We start from the raw sequence: 22,002 nt of genomic DNA, 5'->3' as shown, positions 1-22,002 counted from the left end.
CAAGAGGCAAAGCGTTTAACGGACCACCTACATCATGTCTTGACAACGCAAACCTCACCCTACTTAATTCTTTCTGGTGACTTTAACCAATGTATTCTAGGGTCATCCTTGAACAGTGATATTCAGGCCCAGTCTTACCATTGGAATATCCCAAATCAAACTTGGAGCAGCCAAGGTAAAACCGCCAAGTTGGCAAAGGACCTATTGGAAGACTTGGAACATATGGGCTTGAGGGTCCTAAATGGAAGATTTCCTGAAGATTCTCCACCCATGGCCACGTTCAACTCAGGCAACATAACCTCGACAATAGATTACACGTTGGTCTCTCTTCCTCTTTTTCACAACATCCTGGGCTTTAACCTAGGGGACAAGGGAGACAGTGACCATCGCCCTCAGGAAGTCCCTTTTTGCGCCCTCCCGGACCTAATACTTTTAAATCCAACAGGTCCTCATGCTAGCCACACCATAGACTTTAAACAGATCAAAACCTCAGTCGCTAACACGCCGGAGGTATTACAAGCAGCAAAAGACCAATTAAACAGCTTAAACTATCCCTCAGGCAATCCAGTAGCAGGTTGGGAACAATTTACGGCTGATTTTGCAAATCAATACTCATCTATTGTACGGCACAGTCCATCTGCCGGCTCTGGTGCCCTAAGGAAGATCTCAAGCTCCCAGAAATCAGCCCTAAAAACCCACAAAAAAAGAGATCAACAGACTGTTAAGACTGTTGAGAAAAAGCCCGGGGGACAGGGTCCTTCTTGCAAAACTTCAGAAGGATCGGACTGACCTAAAAAAAACTGAAATGGACAGTAAAAAGATCCAATGAAGACGACCTCTGGGCAAAACTTTATTACGACTCAAAGGGTAACAACAGCGCCTAGTTTTGGTCTACAATAAACAAAATCATAAATCCAAAAAATAGCGGAATAACGTCTCACATTACAAAATCTTCTTGGGAATCTTTTTTAGACTCACACTTTAATCAGCAGGTCGCCACAATAAGTAAGCCCCAGGAAGCTCCAGAGGGCCAACCGTTACAAACAATAACAACTTGGTTAGAATCCGAACCTGGAATCTCCACGGTTCTGCTTAAGAAACTCATTTCGAAGGGAAGGAAGGATTGCGCAGCAGGGCCAAACGGGATTCCTCCGGCCCTGTTCAAACTTGAGCCAGAATACTGGGCAGAAACGCTGACCCCTCTTTACATGTCTGTGAGCCGATCCAGGATTCTTCCTGCCTCATGGAGGGGCTCAATTATTTCACCAATTTATAAGGCGGGGGACAGAACGCTGCCAAAAAATTACCGGCTGATAGCACTCCTGGATATTGAGGCTAAATACTTTGCGGGGCTCCTACTGACCCACCTGCGCGAATGGGCAACATACCACAACATAATTCCGCCGAGCCAAACTGGTTTCAGCAGAGAAACGGGAACAACGTCAAACTTGCTGGAAATTTCGCTACTTATCGACAAAGCAAGGGTGACTAAACAGGCTCTCCACCTTTGCTTTGTCGACTTCAAGGCGGCGTTTGATAACGTCAACCGGGGCTACCTCTGGAGAAAATTGGCCTCCTGGGGGATCCCCGACCCCCTACTGCACCTTCTGATCCAACTGCACACCAACACGTGGGTCCAGGTAAAGCTCGGCAATGGCACACAACTTTCCAGGTGCATTCCGACCAACAACGGCCTAAAGCAAGGGTGCGTCTTAGCACCGACCCTTTTCAACCTATTTACAGCTGATTTACCACCTGCCCTAGAACCCTGTAACGCGCACGCTCCACGCCTGGGCGGCAAAGCGCTGCCTAGCATATCCTACGCAGACGACGTGGTCCTGGTCAGCCACACGAAAGTAGGTCTCCAAAATCTCATCAATGCACTGCATGGATATGCCGATTCAAACCTGCTAGAAATAAACATTGACAAGACCAAAGTTCTGTCTATAAATGGGAACAAAAAGCTGCACACTTGCTTCCTTGGAACAAAGGTTGTCGCAAATTGCTCAGAATATAAATACCTCGGAATATTGTTCGATAAAGGAGGGTGCTTCTCGAACCAACTAGAGGCAATCAAGAGGAAAGGGATGGTGATAGCTACCATGCTTAAACAGCTAAAGTCTAATTTGAATGGTCCCACACTTCTCCCACTGCTCCTTGTGGCACAAGTTAAGCTAGAGTCATCTATTACATACGGCAGCGAGGCTCTATAAGGCATAGACGCGAAACTGCTGGACACAACCATTGCAAAGGACTACCGACTTCTCTTTAACCTGCCAACCTACACCTCACAAGCCCAGATCCGGTTAGAGTTTGGACTGACCTGCCAAAAGCTCGCAAGAAGAGGATCATACATAAAGTGCTGGCAGAAAATAAAGAACTCGCCAGAAAATCCACTAAACCATCTGCTATGGCTAGACTTAAGCAGCTCTCTTCAACTGCCGGCGAAAACTTTCTTAGAGGAATCCCTGACTGTCACAGGTCTAAAAGAACTATGGGAAACTCCATTATCGCATGTGCAATTCAAGCGTGCTGTAAATAAGTGCATAAAAAGACAATCGCACTTGGAAGACAAAGCGACCTTTTCACAAAGGCGACACGCATGGATGACTTTGTCTACATATAAATCGCCTGGGTTACAAGCATACTTTGGTCTGGGGTATGGCAGGAAATCAAAAGAAGCCTTCTTAAAACATAGGCTAGGAATTTTATCCTCTATTCCACATCTGCAACCATGGCAGAGAAGGGATTGTGGGACAAAATACAGGCTGTGCGGGGCAGAGAATGAAGACTTCGAACACCTACTATGCACCTGCCCAAGGCTGAAAGAGGAAAGAGTAGCCCTGTTAAAAACTGCCTTCAATGAACAAAAAATCAGCACACGCAGACAAGTAGTTCTTGCTTGTTTCGACCCAGGCCTTCCGCCATTAAATGGGAAGTTGGTTAAATTCCTGAAACTTCTGGAACTGAAACTAAAAAAATCTGGAAGATGGCATCAGACCGGATTAAATTGGCCAAGACACCACACTACGATCACACACCCGCACCAAACTGTTTTTTATCAAAGTCCTCTTGTTTTAAAAATAATATATTTTTCTTATAATCTTTTATCCAAAGATATGAGCTATCAATGTATTTTTGTAATGGTTTTAATTAACCTAAAACAATAAAAATTACTACTTACTACTACCCCAACTTTCTAAAAGTGGCATTTTCAAACACACAATTTAAAAACCATCTTTGCTAAAAGATGTGTTATTAAATTCTGAGTTCAGAGAGCCTAAACTGTATTCCCTATCTTGTCCCAATGGAACAATATACTTGTGAGATGTTACAAAGTAATTCCCATTCTATGCTATGGGTCAGATAGCCTTTCAATAGTGAAAAACTAAATTGGCAGTATTTTACTATCAGGGCATGCCACACACACCAATACATGTCCTACCTTTCACATTCACTGCACCCTGTCCAGGGAGGTACCCTGGGTCTAGCATAGGGGTCCCTTATGTGTAAGAAAGGGGAAGGTAGGGCCTGGCAAGTGGGTGCATGTGCCAGATCGACATGGCAGTTAACACTGTGCACAGACAAAGCAGTGGCAGGTCTGAAATACCTTTTCAGGGCTACTTATGTGGGTGGCACAATCAGTGCTGCAGGCCCACTGGTAGCATTTGATTTACAGGCCCTTGCACACTCAGTGCACTTTACTAGGGACTTAATAGTAAATCAAATATGCCAATGATGGAGTACCAATTGTAAACACAATATACACAGGGAGCACTTGCACTTTGACACTGATGAGCAGTGGCAAAGTGCACAAAGCATCTAAGCCAGCAAAAACAAAATCCACAACAGCATCAAAAATAAAGGAGGTAGAAGCAAAACGTCAGGTGAAACCACACCAAAGATGCCACGTCTAACACCTATAGCTAATGTTTTGCATTTTCTTCCTTCTCATTTGACTGGATTTGCATCTCTGCATCTGGCTCGCTCATTTTCTGGTTTCCAATATGCATTAAAAACATCAATCAGAGAAAAGCTTGTCCCAGGCTGTAGCTGCTTGTCTGCATGGCAGCATCATGGGTAAGTGAATAAAGTAGAGATTGTGAATTGTTCTAAAATTCCTCCTAAGACCTCCCTTGAGTAGTTTTCTTGATCCCGATATATATTTTGAAAGTGCTCAAAAAAGACTAACCCCAGCTTTTTAAAAGACTATTTGGGGATTTCTGATTGATGTTACTACACCTAGTCGTCGGATGCCATGCAAGAATGTTCTGTTCAAGCACCCCTTCCTCATAAATACATTGCCCTAACATACTAGAGCTCAGGATCCTTTTGCTAAAGAATAGGTTTTCAAAGTTTCCTTGACCTCTTCCAGTTTTGGGAGCTTAGTATATTATCCTGTCTAATGAGAGCTCAGCTTGAAGAAGCCTAAGTAGTTATTTTTTGGATTTGTATATTTGACAATAATATGAATTAACGTCCCCTATTATGGTAGTTTTAAAAATATTTATCACTAAGGAAGGGGATAGGCCGGCGGGATAAAGAGCAACCAAAGCATCACTCCTTAAATGGTTAACAAAAACCCTGAGTGCCCAAGGAATATTTAACCCGTTCGGTGCGCCGGACGGCCCCCAGCCGTCCGACGTCACAGTGGGCGTGTGCAGAGGATGGCCGTGGGCCGTCCGAAACAAGCCCACTCATTAAATCACCCGCACAGCAGCGGAATTCACGCCACGGCAACAGGTTAATATAAATGGAGCGTCAAACCGGTAACAGATACTGTTGTGCAGTCTTGATGTTAAATGACAAAAGAGCTTACCCACCAACGGGTGGAATGCTTCAGCATTGGGCCCCTCCACACATTGGTAGAGACATTTTTACCAACAATGGCTACAACCCTGAGGTAAAAAGGAGCTCAGGAGGTGGAAATGTCTGCCACTATGTTTTTCTGGGGCTGCAACCTCTGGTGTGGGAAACGTGAAATGAAAAGAGTAGATGTGTTATAACTGCCTACTGGCAGACTAGAAGGGTTTTTTTTAAGGCCTTCAGTGAGTACAGCTAAAATGAAGGGAAATTATTCTACATGTATTGTGAGGTCGATATGTTTCTGCCCATCTAAATGTCCTAAATAGGTGCCATGGGGTTTCTTCAGGAACAAAACTCTGATGACATTACTCAAATGGTGGTGCCAATACAAAGCCTAGGTACCCATTATTGGAACATTATTTTCCATTTTGTGTAGACCACGGGCAAAAGTTATTGCCCTGTCTCCACTCTTGCGTGTCAAAGGAGGGGGCCAAGCTGATGCAGTCAGAGTGTTGCATTCGGGTACAGTTGTTATTGTTAATTGTAGGAAATTAAAGTCTCCTCCCATAATAATCAAACTCTGCAATAAAGTCAAGATAGTTATTAAAGAGTACACTATCTTTAGATTGTCCTCCACTGGGCCACAATATACCATAGCAAAAAGCTTTTTTTTTTTTAATGAAATACCTAAAGTCACCCCAGTTTGTCTCATGCGGTTTTAAATGTAGATCCTGGACAATTTTTGTTAAGAAGAAGAATTCCCCCTTCCCATCTTCTCCACCATGTGCTGCTGATGCTGATGAATAAGCTTGTCTGACTGCTGGCCAAGACGGTCATTTTTCCAGTTGCTTTGTTATGTGGTATTCCTTGAATAGTACATTAGAAGGTTCCCAGATTAGGAAAATAAAAGGTTTTCAACTCACAAGACTGGTTAGAATAGCTTTCTTCTTGGCATTAATAAGGCCATTAACATTGATAGAAGCAATCTTCAGATCATCTATACATTTCGATGCCTGCCATCTGACATTCCCTAGAGAAAACAGTTTTGAATTTTTCGTGTTCTCCGCTTTCCCTCCGCTCCTTCTACCTATGCATACTACCTTCACCTCCCCACTGCTTATACCCTTTGTATCCCATCAGCCTGATAGTTCTTCCACCTCTGCCACATGTCCTCCTGAAACTCCTTCCACCTCTTACCCTGAAGAAACCTGCCTCACAGATAATAGTTATTATAGGCTTAACAGACACCTGACCCCATCTTGCTTTCACGCAATCATTAGAGAACATTAGTCTTAGTCTTTTTCACTTTTAGATTGCAATTCCTTTAGAAAATCTTGAGCTGATTGTAACTCTATAAAGAACATGCAAGAAAAAGAACCTCAAAGTTCACCAGAATAGGTCCTAGGAATGAAGCGTTTTCCCCTTGAGAAAAAAGAACCCAAAGGGCCCAACAAATAGATAGATCTTCTTTTGTAAACAGAATTTATCTTTCAATCAGATGGTGTCTCACTTCTGTTAGAGGCAACCCCTCTTCTTTTTCAACAGGTATGGACGTAAATCACAGATTTGTTCTGCAAATCTGGTTTTAGTAGTCTTGCTCCTCCTGCTTGAGTGTCTCTAAATCTATGGAGAATAAGGAGACTTGATTGTGAGCTATGTCATGTTGGTCTGCAATGTCTGACACCTGTAGTTCTAGTTCCTGCACCTGAACTCCAAATCTTTCTTTGTGGACACGTTGTGTTTCTGCTGTTATAATGCACTTGCCATTTTAGTTTGTTTAATTTGATTGTTTGAATTTTGGATAATATGTTTTCCCCCCAAAAAAAGGACAACTGTGGTACACCTGTATCTCTAAAAGGTACTGGATTAGCTTGACGACAGGAGTGCTGAAGCGTATGCAAAAGAACTAATAAGGTATCAACTTCTTCTTAATAACTTTTCTCATTTTGTCAGAGAACTGGGATTCTTCACTGGTTGTGTAGACAATGAAGAGACTTGAATGAGAGCAGACAGATAGAGAAAGAGTTGTTTCTCCTTCAGTACCTTGAGACACAAGCAAGATCCTTTTTCGATTTAGGAACACAGTTGCATGAACCTTTCAATATTCAGTTTGAGAGGTTTGCCTTTGGTTAGATTGTGAGGCATATTCCCATTCTTAATGTCATTGGCTTCATTTTTCCAATCTAGTTGTTTTGCCAGCTTGTTATTTGTGGAGATAACTATTTTATCGTGTTGCTGTATTGTGTGGAGTGCAAACTTTTGTAACATTGAAAGGTCTTGGCCCTCACTAAGTACAGGCTTCATTAGTCTTGACCCTACAGGCAGGCTATTGCGGTGATTGGAAATAAGGGAGATATGTTTCTTTTGCTGAAGAGTGAGACTCTTCTTCCCTTTCTCCTATTTCTTAGGAGCTTGTAATGTGGATATCCTTTGTTCGACCTGCCTCTTTTCAGACTTCCTCTGACTTTTTTGTGGAAGAGGGAGTAGGGTGGAATAGAGAATAGCCCAGACTCCGCCTCCATGAATTCAATAGATCTTCATTTCTTTAAAGAACCCTCCATTATGTTTAGCATGTTCTATTTCAATGCGACATCCAAGTGACTTACTTCAGTATGGTTACAACTACTATGCTGTGCTGTAACGCCTTCTCTTATATTAAGTGTTCTAGTAGATGTTTATACTCCGTTGCTCAAATTCAGAACAAGATGGTTGAGCCAGGGCTGCATATGCCTTCCGTTGCAAAAGTGATTTCATTGAGGAAATATTTTTTTTTGTGGCTTGTAACATCCTCTGTTGGACCTTTTATAAGAGTCATAGCCACCTCTGATGACTGGGTTTGATATCTTCCCTTTTTCTATTGATGTGTCCAGGATCAATTTCTGTATTTGCTGTGTAGACCAACACAATAGAATGGTGTCAGGGGTTAAAGGCCACAATCATGCAGTCCTAAGTACTTGGAATATGGGAGAATGTGGTGTATCAAAAGCTTCCACAACCTTCTTGAAGCCAGACTTATACTAAATAACCTGTATCTAGCCCTCTCTGTTACAGTAGTTTTAGTTTAAGTTTATTCAGGCAATTTGTAAAAGGTAATGTGAAGGGCCAGTCGGCATTAAAATAGTGTTCCACTGCCTGCCCCTCATTCCCATTATCGGCTCAACCTCAATCTGATCCAGAGTGTCAACAGAGCTCCCCAAATGATTAAAGTTGACGCAGTGAGGCAGCTATTCAACAGAGGCTCAAAGACTGGGCATTCAAACAGCAGAAAGCTCATCAAGTAGCATACAGCCTTTTGGTTGACCAGCAAACTACGGAGCTTGGATTCCTCACTGTTCTCCTGGACGTTCATAGATCCAGGAGGTAATTCGAGATTGCCTTAAACTTGATGGGTGTCTCCCTATCTCCTGACTGAACTATGCATACAGGACTCTCAATGAAATAGCACTGAGTGATTTATTTTCTGCACCACACAACATAGTTATTTGAGACAAACTGTTGGTTAAATTCAGAGTTTTGTGCCTGAACCAATGATGGAATCAAGAATTTCTTAAATGCTCAGTGAAGGACTACAGCGTGACCTTAGCTTCTCCAGAGCCAGCGTCCTATCTTGCCCTGAAACACACCACTTGGGAAAGATATCTTCCGTTTCGTTTCAAGGCAGGTACGGCATGGAGATTGTTGCGTTTTCAAGGAGATGCTTATCATTGGGGAACTAGTACAACCACATTACCTTGTAATGGGGACTCTGCACAATCACTGCTGCACTTTGTTTTTTGTAAATTTTGTAGGCTATATTTTATCCTCTTTCTCAAACCGATTTTAAAATGTTTGGTGTTTAAGGAACTGTAATGAAGCCTTATTGTATTTGCAGCAACCCAAAAGCTTGGATGTTTGTTTTAGAGTTTTCGCCTTTTTAAATCGAGGATTAAGAGTAGAAATTCATGGAATGTCTTTAATCACGTTGTTGATGATGTATACTTGTCTGCATTGTTCTCTGGGGCCAGGATTAGTTGACTTTGTGCCTTGGGTGTGCTCATGATCCCTAAATGTGTTCAGGATTTATATTAAGTTTTATATAGCGTGAACATGCCCAGTGAGGATATCAGAGCACTTTACAGGGGGGAGGAGTGAATAATCAATAAAGACACAGTAATAAAACGCAGATAAGACATGAATACAATTATAGAAGAATAACAAGTTGAAGGATGAGACCTCCCTAGGAGGTCAGAAGGAAGCAGTCATGATCAACAAAATGAGAATACACCAGGTAAGATCAATCGATCTAGGGTATGATTCGAATTTAGGGCAACCTTTGTTCATCAGAAATGTTTTAACTTTTATTTTGATGGAGGTGGTAGAAGGAATCAGACGGATTTCCTTCAGCAGAGAATTCCAATTTTTTGGTCCGATGCCGTAAAAAGCTCCGCTGTACGTATTCTTTTGTCGGAAAATCTGTTGTTTCAGCAGTAGGGAGCTGGTACTTCGCGATGATCTATATCTGCCAGATAATTTCAGCTTTTGTGCCAAATATCTGGGAATACTGAAATGTCGGGCTGTATGAGTCATGAAAACGGTTTTTAGATTAATTTGTGCTTCATAAGGGAGCGAGTTTTGGGGTTTCAGATCAGGGGAGACATGTTTGTTTCTTTTTGTTCAAGTGACGAGTCTGGCCACAGCGTTAAGAGGCCCATAAAGGGGCCAGCTTGTATCTGGGCAGGGCACAGAGCGTAGCACATCCGTAGTAGAGCCTGGGGATGACTAGGGCTTGGACCGCAGACTTTTAATTTCCTTAGGATGCTCATCTGGTAGTTCACTCCTTTAGTAGCATTACTTATGTGGCTCTGCATATGCAGATGTTTGCTTAGTATAACTCCCAGAGATCTTGCAGAATCTACAAAGTGAGGTGTACAATTGAGGGCAGTTAGATGGTTCATCCAAAAGTCGATCGTGAGATTGTGTTTGGGTGGGGTAATAAGGAGGAATTCCGTTTTGATGACATTAAGTTTGAGAGGGTTGAAAGCAAGCCAGTTCCGAGTATTTCCAGGGGAGGAGATTTTCACGTACAATTGTGTGTCGTCTGCATACATGTGATAATGAATGTTGAAGGATGACAAGGAGTCTGCTAAAGGTTCCATGAATACGTTGAAGAGAATGGAAGAGAGGGCAGATCCCTGAGGGATTCTCAGGGTGACCACAAAGGGCTTGGACAGAGAACGGTTGATCTTGACTCTTTGGGTGCAATTGTGGAAGAATGAAGTAAACCATTGAAGGACAGCCCTTGATAACCCCATCCTTCTTTCAAGTAGGTTTAGAAGATTTTCGTATTTCACAGTATCAAACGCTGACAATAAGTCAAGGAGGATAAGAAGGCACACTTCCTTCTGATCCAACATTGATAATACGTCATCCACTATGTGTGTGAGTGCCGTTTATGGGCTGGAATCTTGGCGGAAACCAGACTGGTATTGGTCTAGAAGTTGGTAATGATCCATGTGCTTGCAGAGTTGGATCTGTACACATTTCTCGATAAGCTTCACCAGAGTGAGAATGTTGGAGACTGGACGGAAATCGTTTAAGTCAGAGCAATCTGCACTTGGTTTTTTTTAGGATAGGGGGTTACCTGGCCTACTTTTAGACAGTCAGGGATAGTGCCTGGAAGGAGGGAGGCATTTACTATCTTGGTCTAAAAAGGGAGGATAGACAATGTTATCTCTTTAAAGATAATCGGAGGTAAAGGATCGATGAAGTGATTGGAAGGGTTCAAACTAGGAAGAAAGAAAGTAGTGAATGTCGCTTTCCTTGAGGGGAGTGAATGTGTGCCAAGAGTCATTATTTTTGGGGGGAATGCTCAGGGTGACCGATAGGAATAGCAGACTGTGATGGATGAAGAGTGGTGAGTATGTTAGTTGGTATCAGCTCCCTCCTTTTCAATAACAACCGTTTTTTCCATGAAGAAGGATGCAAAGTCTTCGCAATTTGGAACCTTGTTAGATTCAATACCGGGAAGGTTGAGTTGGTTGTTGGATTGTTGCTTGACAATTTCAAAAATAAAGATATTTTTTTTATCAAATAGCAATATTCCATCCTGTACTATTTCTACAATACCACAGATTTCATTTACCCGGCGTTTGGTTTATAAACATAACAGTGTACTACAAAACACCTGTCCTATTATTCCTAGTAACTTTATGATTTTCACCAGCCAAACAATAAACTACCGTGCATAGCTTCATAGATATAGGTTTCCAAACCAAAAATATTGCTTTAAAATAAGGACAGAAACATACTGGATTACAACATGTTACCTGGAATTAATCCTTTGTAGATTTTCAATTTCTCCTAGACTTTTCGGAAGAGATGGAAGTTTATTGTCATGTACCTAGATGGAAAGTAGAATGACAAATCATTAGAGAATCAGGCTGTATTAAAACCAAGAACAATGGAGAAGTAATGATCGAGGCACAGGATGGAGGCTCTGATAAAATGTTAAGTGTAGCTAACCACAAAAAAATATGAAAAGTTTTAAATGTCTCAATATGCCTGAAGGATCAGGAACAAGCTAATAAATTATTACATAGCCACTACTTCGTTCCGAGGATGTTTCACCTTTTAGGAAAAACAAGACTGGATTCTGTTGGAGGGGGTGTGGTCTCCTGGGAACCCATACTTTTATGGTGGAATCTCTCCAAATTAGGTGCTTTAGGGACAGTACAAAATCCAGCAAAAAGGAAAATCATAACCATTGGGCTTTCTTGGTGAGGTGCTAGCTGCTTTGTTCAGCGCTCCCTGCTTTGCTTATTTGCACAATCTTCATTTAATTCTTGTCAGAGCTGCTAGTTTGCACATTATTATTCACCTTGTTTTTAAATTTGATCAGAGCTGCATTCTTTTAAATCTGCCTACTGCTCAGTGTTAGGACTTTTATTAGGAAATTCCCTTACCTAACTCACTCGCCGTTTGCTCCTCCTCTGTTGCTCTCTGCCACGTACCCCCCCGGTCATTGGCCCCGGTCCACCACGGCTTGTGCCGGTTGAGTGGAGGGCTCTTTCGACCAATAGCCGGGTCTCCCCTCGGAGTGACGCACTTCCGGGGACGGAGAAGGCGGGCTTTCCCCTGTGAACACTACTTCTGGGAATGCCGGCGCTGAAGCGCAGCGGACGCGCGCAGACGGCGCGCAAAGGCGAGCCCGTCTGCGCCCGTCCGCGCCAGGCCGGGCCCGGGGGCCATGACCCCTGGCCCTCCCATTGTATATTCTGCTTTCCTTGAAGTAAGTACTCCATTCACTACCCGGGAGAGTGATAGCAAAACTCGATCGGGAGGGGCTGCTGAAACCACAAGTAACTTCTAGGAAGGCAACTACTGCCTCTTTACCGGTAAATCCTTTAAAGCAGGCGAACAGTCAGGGATGCAGGTTCTCACTCCTTAATACCCGCTCACTACAGAGGCATTGCCTTGAGGTCTTCTCGCTCTTGCAAGAGGACAACCTGGACCTCCTTTGTGTCACTGAATCTTGGCTTAATGAGTCTTCTAAGCCTGATTTGGTGGCAGCCTTGCCCCCTAATTTTACTGCTATTTATGCTAATCGACCTAATAATTTGAGGGGGGGGGCGTAGCCTTCCTTTTTAATGACACACTAAAAACCGAAACCCTATGCTCTGAATGCATTGAAGGCGCAGATTATTGGGAGTTAAGTTTTGCTCCCCTACAGACTGTGGTATTCCTTTTAGTTTAACGTCCACCGAACACATCAATTAGGTTCATGGAGCCTTTTTTTTTATTAGTTCATGATTTTCGCACCCGTTATGAAGGATTGGTGGTGCTCGGGGATTTTAATTTTCACTGGGAAATAACCCCGAAGGACGGCCAGACAAGACATTTAGAAGAAGTCTTAACATCTTTGGGACTTAGCCAGATGGTGGGGGGGGGGGGGCCTACACATGAGAAAGGCCACATATTAGATCTAGTTTGGTCAACCTGCTCACTTATAGGTCCCTTAGTGATCTCTCCATGCTCCTGGTCTGACCACTATCTAATTGAAGGCCAGTATCCACTCTTCACAAGAAGATCAAAAGCTAAGCCAGAATGGAAAACACTGCGTAGTCAAAGCGACCGACCTGACAGCCATCCTATTACAAAGCGATACAAAAGGGGATGATGGACGGAGCGTTTGAGCAAATCAAACACTCACCCCCAGTCAACTGATCTGGGTTTAATCCATCACCATTCTTTAGCCCACTCAGCCACCCCATTTCAGACATGGCTATATGCAGATCAGTCTGACCCTGTGCCTCATGGGAACAGTTCAGCCCGAACTGCCAAGCCATGTCTTCCATGGACCGGAAACAAGCATCCTGGGACTGGTTTCGGATTCATAATCCTCATCAGCCAGGCTATCTTGAATCCAGTGGCCAAGTGAGCAAGGGACTCACGTCTGAGCATACCCTGCCACACTTAGGGCGAACAAAGCGATACAAAAGGGGATGATGGACGGAGCGTTTGAGCAAATCAAACACTCACCCCCAGTCAACTGATCTGGGTTTAATCCATCACCATTCTTTAGCTCACTCAGCCACCCCATTTCAGACATGGCTATATGCAAATCAGTCTGACCCTGTGCCTCATGGGAACAGTTCAGCCCGAATTGCCAAGCCATGTCTTCCATGGACCGGAAACAAGCATCCTGGGACTGGTTTCGGATTCATAATCCTCATCAGCCAGGCTATCTTGAATCCAGTGGCCAAGTGAGCAAGGGACTCACGTCTGAGCATACCCTGCCACACTTAGGGCGAACAAAGCGATACAAAAGGGGATGATGGACGGAGCGTTTGAGCAAATCAAACACTCACCCCCAGTCAACTGATCTGGGTTTAATCCATCACCATTCTTTAGCCCACTCAGCTACCCCATTTCAGTTGGATGGGTATGCTCAGACGTGAGTCCCATGCTCTCCACACCACTGGAGTCAAGCTATCCAGGCTGATGAAGGCTGATAGCCAGAAACCGGTCCTTGGATGCTTGATTTTGGTCCAGGAAAGACATGGCTTGGCAGTTCGGGCTGGACTGTTCCCATGAGGCACAGGGTCGAGGCTGATTTGCATATAGCCATGTCTGACCTGGGGTGGTGTGGAGTGCAATCTCTGTACTGGGGTGAATGTATGACATTGTTCTGCATTCTGTCCATCAATTGTTGTTTTTGCATTTGTCACCCCGAGTTGGATGGGTATGCTCAGACGTGAGTCCCATGCTCTCCACACCACTGGAGTCAAGCTATCCAGGCTGACGAAGACTGATAGCCAGAAACCGGTCATTGGATGCTTGATTTTGGTCCAGGAAAGACATGGCTTGGCAGTTCGGGCTGGACTGTTCCCATGAGGCACAGGGTCAAGGCTGATTTGCATATAGCCATGTCTGACCTGGGGTGGTGTGGAGTGCAAAAAAACGATGGATTTAGGCCCAGATCTCTGTACTGGGGTGAATGTATGACATTGTTCTGCATTCTGTCCACCAATTGTTGTTTTTGCATTAGCCATCCTATTACATTCTGATAACCATATACCCTTGAAGGACGATTTGGAGACCGAGAGTGTTACCCTGTTGTTTAAACTTAGGGATGCCATTGAGGTAGTGGCACCGGCCCATAAAATTAAATTGATAGACAAGGGTACCCTGTTTTAATAATGCTCTTAGGGAACAAAAACAAGTCCTCCGCCAATGTGAGAGAGCATGGCGTAAGTCTCATAAAACCAGTGCCCTTTCTGCTTATGTATTGAAGTTCGCCGCATACAAAAAAGCCATCCGTTTAAGGAAGGCCGAATTCTATGAGGCTACAATTACGGAGGCTGTCAACCCGCAGAAAGAATTATTTAGGGTTCTAAACGACTTGAGGATGGCTAGGGTGCAAAAACCGACCTTTAGTCAAAGGGATTGCCATGATTTTCAAACCTTTTTCTTGGACAAGATAAAGGATCTGATGACAGAAATCAGTCATACCCCAAACCTTTTCTGTTCAATCGAGCCTCCTTCCCCCCTCCCCAGGCTGACAACGAACTCTTTGACTAGTCTGCCCTCCCTTAGCAAGGAGCTTCTGTCCACCCTAGTAGGACGGGTGAAATCAGGCTCTCCCACTGACCCCTGCCCCCCTAAAATCTTTAGGTTGGCATGGCCGGCTATGGAGGATAAAGTGCTTGCCCTTTTGAACCGTTCGCTGGAGACGGGACTTGTTCCTTCTATTTTTAAGGAAGCCCGGGTGGTTCCGCTTCTAAAGAAACCAAGCGCAGATCCTAAAAATGTAAAGCACTTTAGGCCAATCGCTCAGCTGCCTTTTTTGGCAAAAATTCTAGAACAACATGTTTTACATTCTTTCACTTGCTTCCTAGAGTGTAATCATCTCCTTGAGCCCAATCAGGCTGGGTTCAGAGCCCATCACAGCACGGAATTGGTCATGCTTTCCGTGCAGGATGACCTGAGACTCAGGGCTGATAAGAAAATTCTGTGTGCGTTGGTCCTATTGGACCTATCCGCGGCGTTGATCATGGCCTATTATAATCGTGGATCAAGGATCTAGGGATTCAGGGCACGGCTTTGGCCTGGCTGACTTCCTTTCTTAGGGAACGCTCCCATCGAGTCCAACTAGCATATCTAGTGTCCAACCCAGCCAAGCTGACATGTGGAGTGCCCCAGGGTTCAGCTTTATCACCTCTGCTTTTTAACATCTACTTGCAGCCCCTGATAGCAGCACTGAACCAGATGGACTGCAGGGTTTATAATTACGCCGACGATACTCAAATTCTGATCCATATCGACCATTCACCTACGGCTCACCTGAGAATGCAAGACATTCTCAAGTTTACCATCAACTGGACGTCGGCTAATTTATTAAAAATAAACCCTGACAAAACTGAAGTCTTAGCGGTCACCACAGCCTCAAATCCTTGGAGTGATCTGTTTTGGCCTGCAGAATTGGGGCCTTTCCCGGAACCCGCAGTGGCAGCAAAAAGTCTTGGTATCAAGGTTGATGTCTTGTTATCCATGACACAGCAGGTGTCGGCTGTGGTGGGAACATGTGCCAGTCTGCGGCGCCAGCTTCGGAAACTTGTCATCACTGCTGTCATTCTCCACTCTTAGGCTGGCGGTCTCAAATTTGATTCTGGCACGTCTCGATTACGGCAACTCTTTAGATTATGGCCTACCTAAAAACCTCCTGGCGAGGCTCCAGGTCGTAATGAATGACGCTGCCAGATTCATTTTCAAAAAACCTAGGCGAACCCATTCTACGCCCTTATTACAGGACCTACATTGGCTTCCAATCACTCAGAGAACCACATTCAAAAGCCTCTGTATTGCACACAAGGCCATTCACGGCTCAGCCCCTAGCTATATCAAGGACCGATTGTTCAACTAAATGCCGAGTAGGGCTCTTCGGTCAGCTGATGCTTGTAACTTGGTCTGCCCCCGGTTTAACCTCGTGTCTATTGGGGGTAGAGCTTTCTCTAGCACTATCCCTCAGGCTTGGAACCGCCTTCCAGTCAAACTTCGGAAGGAAACTAATCTCCTCCCTTTTAGAAAGAATTTGAAGACTGTACTTTTCTTGGAGGCCTGGGGGCCCCTCTGAGCTGGGTCTCTGCGTCCCTCGCTGGTGGTGTATATCCGTTGATAGCGCTTAGATACCCCTGGGTGATAATGCGCTCTATAAGTCTATATTAACATAACATAACATATAAGCAGTCCCATAGATGGCCTTACTTTAGCTCCTAGGCATTATGACCACATACCAGTATAGGCTTCGGAAATATGGACATGCTTCTCCAAAAGCAAAAGCTGTGCAGAAATATCTTTTCCCCTTTATGAATTGCTTTAATGAGGGTTACAGGGCCTAGCCAGCCTGAGGCGAAAAAGAGGAGTGAGTTTCTTAAATAGAAATCAGAACCTGTGAAGTCGAGCGGAATAAGTCATGTCCTGGTTGGTCTAAAGATTTGTATTCCACCTCCATAGAATTCCCAAACTATAAATATGTTGGGACTGGAACAAATAAATGAAGGGGGCAGTGGAAGAATATATAAAATATTGATTAAAACTGTTAATGAGACTAGCTGTCTTAGTTATTCCCTTATCAATAGGAGCACTTTTTCAGAGGACAGACTAAAAGGGTATATCTTCTTTGAACAACTAAACTGGAAAACATACTGGATGCATTTGTTGGATTCTAAAACCTTTGAAAGACCACAGAGTATGGTAACATATACCAGGAAACGTAAACAACAAGAACATAACATGCTATTAAGTCTGACTTTAATATGTTAGCATTTAAACACAGGCGTTCATAAATGCCGTTGAAAATGTATTGCATGCACAAATGCTTTTTATCATGTTAAAGCCTGCCCTTTTGGCTCTGCCAATCATTGTGGAAAAAATAGCTAACAGGCTGTTTTTGTATAGAATCGATATACAAAATGAACAACTGAATTGACAGTATGAAGATGGAGTCTAATTTTCAGATATAGAATTGTTCCTCATTCATGCCAATGGAAGAACTTCCCGGAGGGCAGAATGCTAAAACAAACAGCATGAGGTGAGAGGGCAATACACATGTATGGAGAAGCAAAAGCACACTCTATGTTCAAAAGAATTGTTAACAATAGTATCAGGCAACTCCATTGTCAAACCAGACCTAAAAATTAAAAATGTACAATACTGATTTTATCTGAAACAAAGTATCTAACATGTCATCCTTATCAAAAACACTGAATTTCAGATTCATGTAACTAGAACAAATGAGTAACTAATAATGTGTTTGTTAATCAACATGAATTTAAATAATGGCTATGAACGATTTAAGAATTCTATTAATTGGTTCCTATCTGCCTAGGTTTTAGAAACCTGAATGAATGCAGGCCAGTACAAAGATGTCACATGCATTCTTCCAATTGGTTCTCGGAGGGTAGATATTCCACAGTGCAACCACTTTTGGTAATGATTAAACAAGGATGCAACCCAGGTTTACTTCTGGTTCCCAGACTACAATCCTTACTTACATCAAGTACAATAAGTGCTGGAAGAAACTTAATATCTTCCGACAGACATTGGAGTTTGTTTGAAGCCAAGATCAGTTTGGTTAGATCACTTTGCTCCCACCAGCGATCATCAGCAGCACCAAAGGAGAGATTCTGGCGAGATTCTTCAGGAACATCCAGATTAATTCGCCAGACGCTAGGAGGCACTGCACAAGAAAAAACGTCACACTGCAAAATTACTTTCATAGGAAGTCAGAACTAAAAATCACCTTTTTTTGTTTTATTTTGCGTTATGCTCTACAAGACATTTTTAATAAACCATGGTATTACAGAGATATCTCCCAAATTGACCATATCATAAAACTGGGCAGATAGATGGCTGTGCAGAATAAAAGGTCAATATAATGCGTATCAGCATATAAAGACTGGAAGGTACACAGCAGTGAAATAAACAAAAATTACGTAGATTCAATGAAGACCAAGTTAAAGCATTTGAAGGTGATTAACTATAAAACAATGGAGAGATAGGTCTTGCGGCTGAACAATAGTTGGGTGCAGGAGACAGGTTTTAACACATGCACGCAGCTGAGGTAATGTGCTGACAGAACAAAGGCTGAAATACTCTTGCTGGCTTCGTCTTTATTCATCCTCTCACACCTGCAAACACTTCTAGACCCACATGGTGAGCATTCGAAAAGAGATTATGGATTGTGGGATAAACTATCGAACAAAACACGTTTTTTAAATATGGTCAACGACATCTTACAGCAGATTCAGCACTTGGGAGTGCATTGACAAAAGTTTTAGTCTGTGGATGGGAGAGTGGAAGAGAAAGAGGGCATGGCCTCTCATTACACATAATTTGTGACACTTAAAAAGTAACAACACTTAGTAGTATTTCACTATGGACAAAACCATAGTTACCTCACAAGAGCAACTGGTACAATTATAACATGTTATTAACCAGATACACTTACAGCTGCAGCAAAATAAATACTGGGTTGTAGAAGTTAAGTAGCCACCGTTTATAAATGATGAATATAGACTACTTACTTGTAATCCTTGTTCTACTCCATTGGTACAGTCTTTGAATTTATAAACTTTAGAATAAAAACATGTGTGATGTCAGTGTGTCTGATTATTTCACAAGTATTTAATGTCAAGTGTTATAGAGGATGTAAAGCAATCTGGTAAAGATAACAACGTCCGAAAGTGCAACCCATGCCCAACTGTGAAAATGGGAACCCTTTTCCATGCCAGGCGTCCTCATTACATTTATTAAGCACAAATGATAAATGGAAATAAGAAATCCTTGTTTATGAGAACTTAATCTGTATCTACAATGCTTTCCCAATAAGGCTGGCCTAAATGTATCACCTACAGGAAATTGCTTTAGAGTTAACATTTTTCTCGCACATCTTGAACACAAACTGTCGCCCTAGGGTCTAGTTTATTGGTGTGGCAGGACTAACCTTAAACTTGCGGCAACTATGGCAGTGTGTGGTGAATAAAGTCTGGTAAAAAAAAATTCCCAGCTACTACAATTAAAGTAGCTGGTGCACAAAGGCATACTCTTGGTGAATCTTGTACCAAGAATTACATAAAGTGGCAAGCCAATACTTTAACTACTAAAGTGCTGAATACGTTTGTAATTAGCCTTGAAGAAGCCCGCAAAGGGCGAAACACGCATCGGCTGTGAAGCACTTGTTTTAAAAGAAATAAAAACTGCATTTTCTGCACAACGCAACTCTCTTGGATTGAAAAGGAGAGTCTCTGCGAGAATACGAATTGGAGAAAAGTGCTGACTGCACAAGGATAAAAGTGACTTTATGTGATGTGTAGTGGTGTATTTGTTCTCAGTCCTAATGGAATGCTATGCAGTTCGTAATGCAAGAATCAGGCACTTCACAATGTAAAAATAATGCAGTTTGTTATGCAACAATCAAGCAGTTCGTAATGCCAAAATAATGCAATGTGTAATGCAACAATCAGGCAGTTCATTATGCAAACTAATGTAATGCATAATGCAACAATCAGGTAGTTTGTAATGCAAAAATAGTGCAATGCATAATACAAAAATCAGGCAGTTCGTAATGCAGATATAATGCAATGCATAATGCAACAATCGGGTAGTTCGTAATGCAGAAATAATGCAATGCGTAATGCAACAATCAGGCAGTTCGTAATGTAGAAATCATTCAATGCGTAATACACTCCGGCACCGATCACGTTGCTTTAGATGGTCTCTCTGCCACTCGTTCTGACTCGCGGTCAGCTTCCGCCAACATATGCCCCCAACACGGGTATGGTGTAAACCAAAGTGCAGTTCTGCACCCCGGCCCCAGTACAGCGACTCCTCAGCAAGTACAGGCCATGGTACGAGCTGAAGCAGAGGTTCGCGCTGCAAGAATGGGAGAGGCCGAGATCGTCTCTCTCCAAGCCCGCACCCCACCCCAGACGGCGACACACGTTACCTGGAGAGTGCAACCTCGCTCTCCTCTTCTTGCGACTTGGGCCTCCAATGCGACTTTGGGGATTCCGGGTAGTGGAATTCTGGCCCTCCCCAGACGGGGTTGGTTCGAGGTCCTGCTCTGGCAACAGTGGGCTTGGGCCGGCGGCACAGCTCCTCTGGGGATGCCGGTCTGGGCCGGTGGCGATAACGAAGATCTCGGGCTGCAACAGGGCACACGCACACTGCGTCGCTAAGACTCACTTGAGCTTCGGGTGTGCGCGATCACAGGGTAATACTCACGAACATCTCAGGCTGCAAGAAGCACACGCACACAGCGTCACTGAGACTCACTTGAGTTCCGGGTGCACACGATCACAGCGTAATCCTCACGAAGGTCTCATGCTGCACAAAGCACACGCACACAGCGTCGCTGAGACTCACTTGGACTTCAGGTGCCCACAATTACAGGGCAATTCTTACGAGGGTCTCAGGCTGCAAAAAGCACACGCACACAGCGTCGCTGAGACACACCTGGAAACTTTTGTGTTCCTGAGTTTCCACAACAGGGAGCCAGCTCTCCTCGGGCCCTTGGGGACAAATTTACTTCAGGACACAGCAAAGTCCTTTCAAGCAGGGGGACACAGCACACAGCAAAGTCCCTTAGCCTCTCTTTGGTTAAATCAGCAAACTGCAAGCCAGCCCCAGAACACGGAGCAAGGGTCAGTCCTTTCCTTTAGTCTCTTCAGCTCTTTCTTCCTTGGCAGAGGTGCCTCTTGACACAAAGTATTTTCAATCCTTTTCAGTCTTGAGCAATCCCACTTTCAGGGGTTTCAGCTCTCACAGTTATACCCCTCAAAGTCTTTTAAGTCTTTGTGATCGGGGGGGGGGCACTGACCCCTGTTCAAATCAGTTCTGGGTGTCTCCCTGCCAGTGACACCTTCTTCCTTTGATGGTGGGGGTCTGGATCCATAATCAGGAAATGGAGCCATTGTTTATGGCGGCAGCCCAGGCCTCTTCACCTCTAGGGGCTACTCCTCCCCCTGCACTCCAGATGCAGGTAAGCCTGCTGCTGTCTCACCTCCTCCCCTGGGCCAGGACATTCCCCAGATCCTATCACTTTCAGATCCAGACAGTCAATCCACAACCAGGCAGAGACACACAGAAATGTTAGAACACAAAATCCCAGCCACTTCTAAAAGAGTGGTTTCTAAACACACAATGTAAAAAACACCTTCACAAAAAGTTGTGTTATTAAATTGTGAGTTCAGGCACACTAAACTTCACCTCTACATCTTAAGCCTTTGGGAAGATAGGCTGGAAACGTATTACACAGCCTCACAGCCTCCCCATTCGATACTATGGGAAAGATGGCCTTTCAACAGTGAAAATCGAAATAGAGAGTATTTCACGTTCAGGACATAGTAGACACATTAGTAAACGTCCTACCTTTCACATACACTGCACCCTGCCCAGGGGGTAACTTAGACCTACCATAGCAGGACTCGAAAAATAAACAAAAATGGTACTAGTCCTGCAGGACTAGTACCTTAAAAAATGTCCTCGACCTAACTGCAACCTACTTGACCTTAGTCTCTGAAAGCGGAGCAAATGTGACAAGATAACAAGATTTAAAGGCATCTTTATTGCTCATTAACTTTGTGAGCAATAAAAATGCCTTTATATCTTGTTATCTTGTCACATGTGTTCTGTTTTCACAGACAGAGGACAAAAGTT

At 43.6% G+C, this 22,002-nt stretch overlaps 1 protein-coding gene across 1 annotated transcript in view; it reads right to left on the bottom strand.

Annotated features, from left to right (window-relative positions):
* LRRC40 (leucine rich repeat containing 40) overlaps positions 1–22,002 on the bottom strand; it is a 440,314-nt gene that overhangs the window by 338,344 nt on the left and 79,968 nt on the right. The window contains exons 2-3 of the mRNA XM_078668782.1: positions 17,838–18,022; positions 11,112–11,185 (exon numbers count right to left, since the gene is read on the bottom strand). Of these exons, the coding sequence (XP_078524908.1) occupies positions 11,112–11,185; positions 17,838–18,022 (259 nt within the window). The remainder of the gene's footprint in view (positions 1–11,111; positions 11,186–17,837; positions 18,023–22,002) is intronic.

Source organism: Lissotriton helveticus, chromosome 1_2 (genome assembly GCF_964261635.1).
Source record: "Lissotriton helveticus chromosome 1_2, aLisHel1.1, whole genome shotgun sequence".
Taxonomy (NCBI): Eukaryota; Metazoa; Chordata; class Amphibia; order Caudata; family Salamandridae; genus Lissotriton; species Lissotriton helveticus.
Note: the sequence above shows the minus strand (reverse complement) of the source record. Positions and strands in the feature narration are given on the sequence as shown.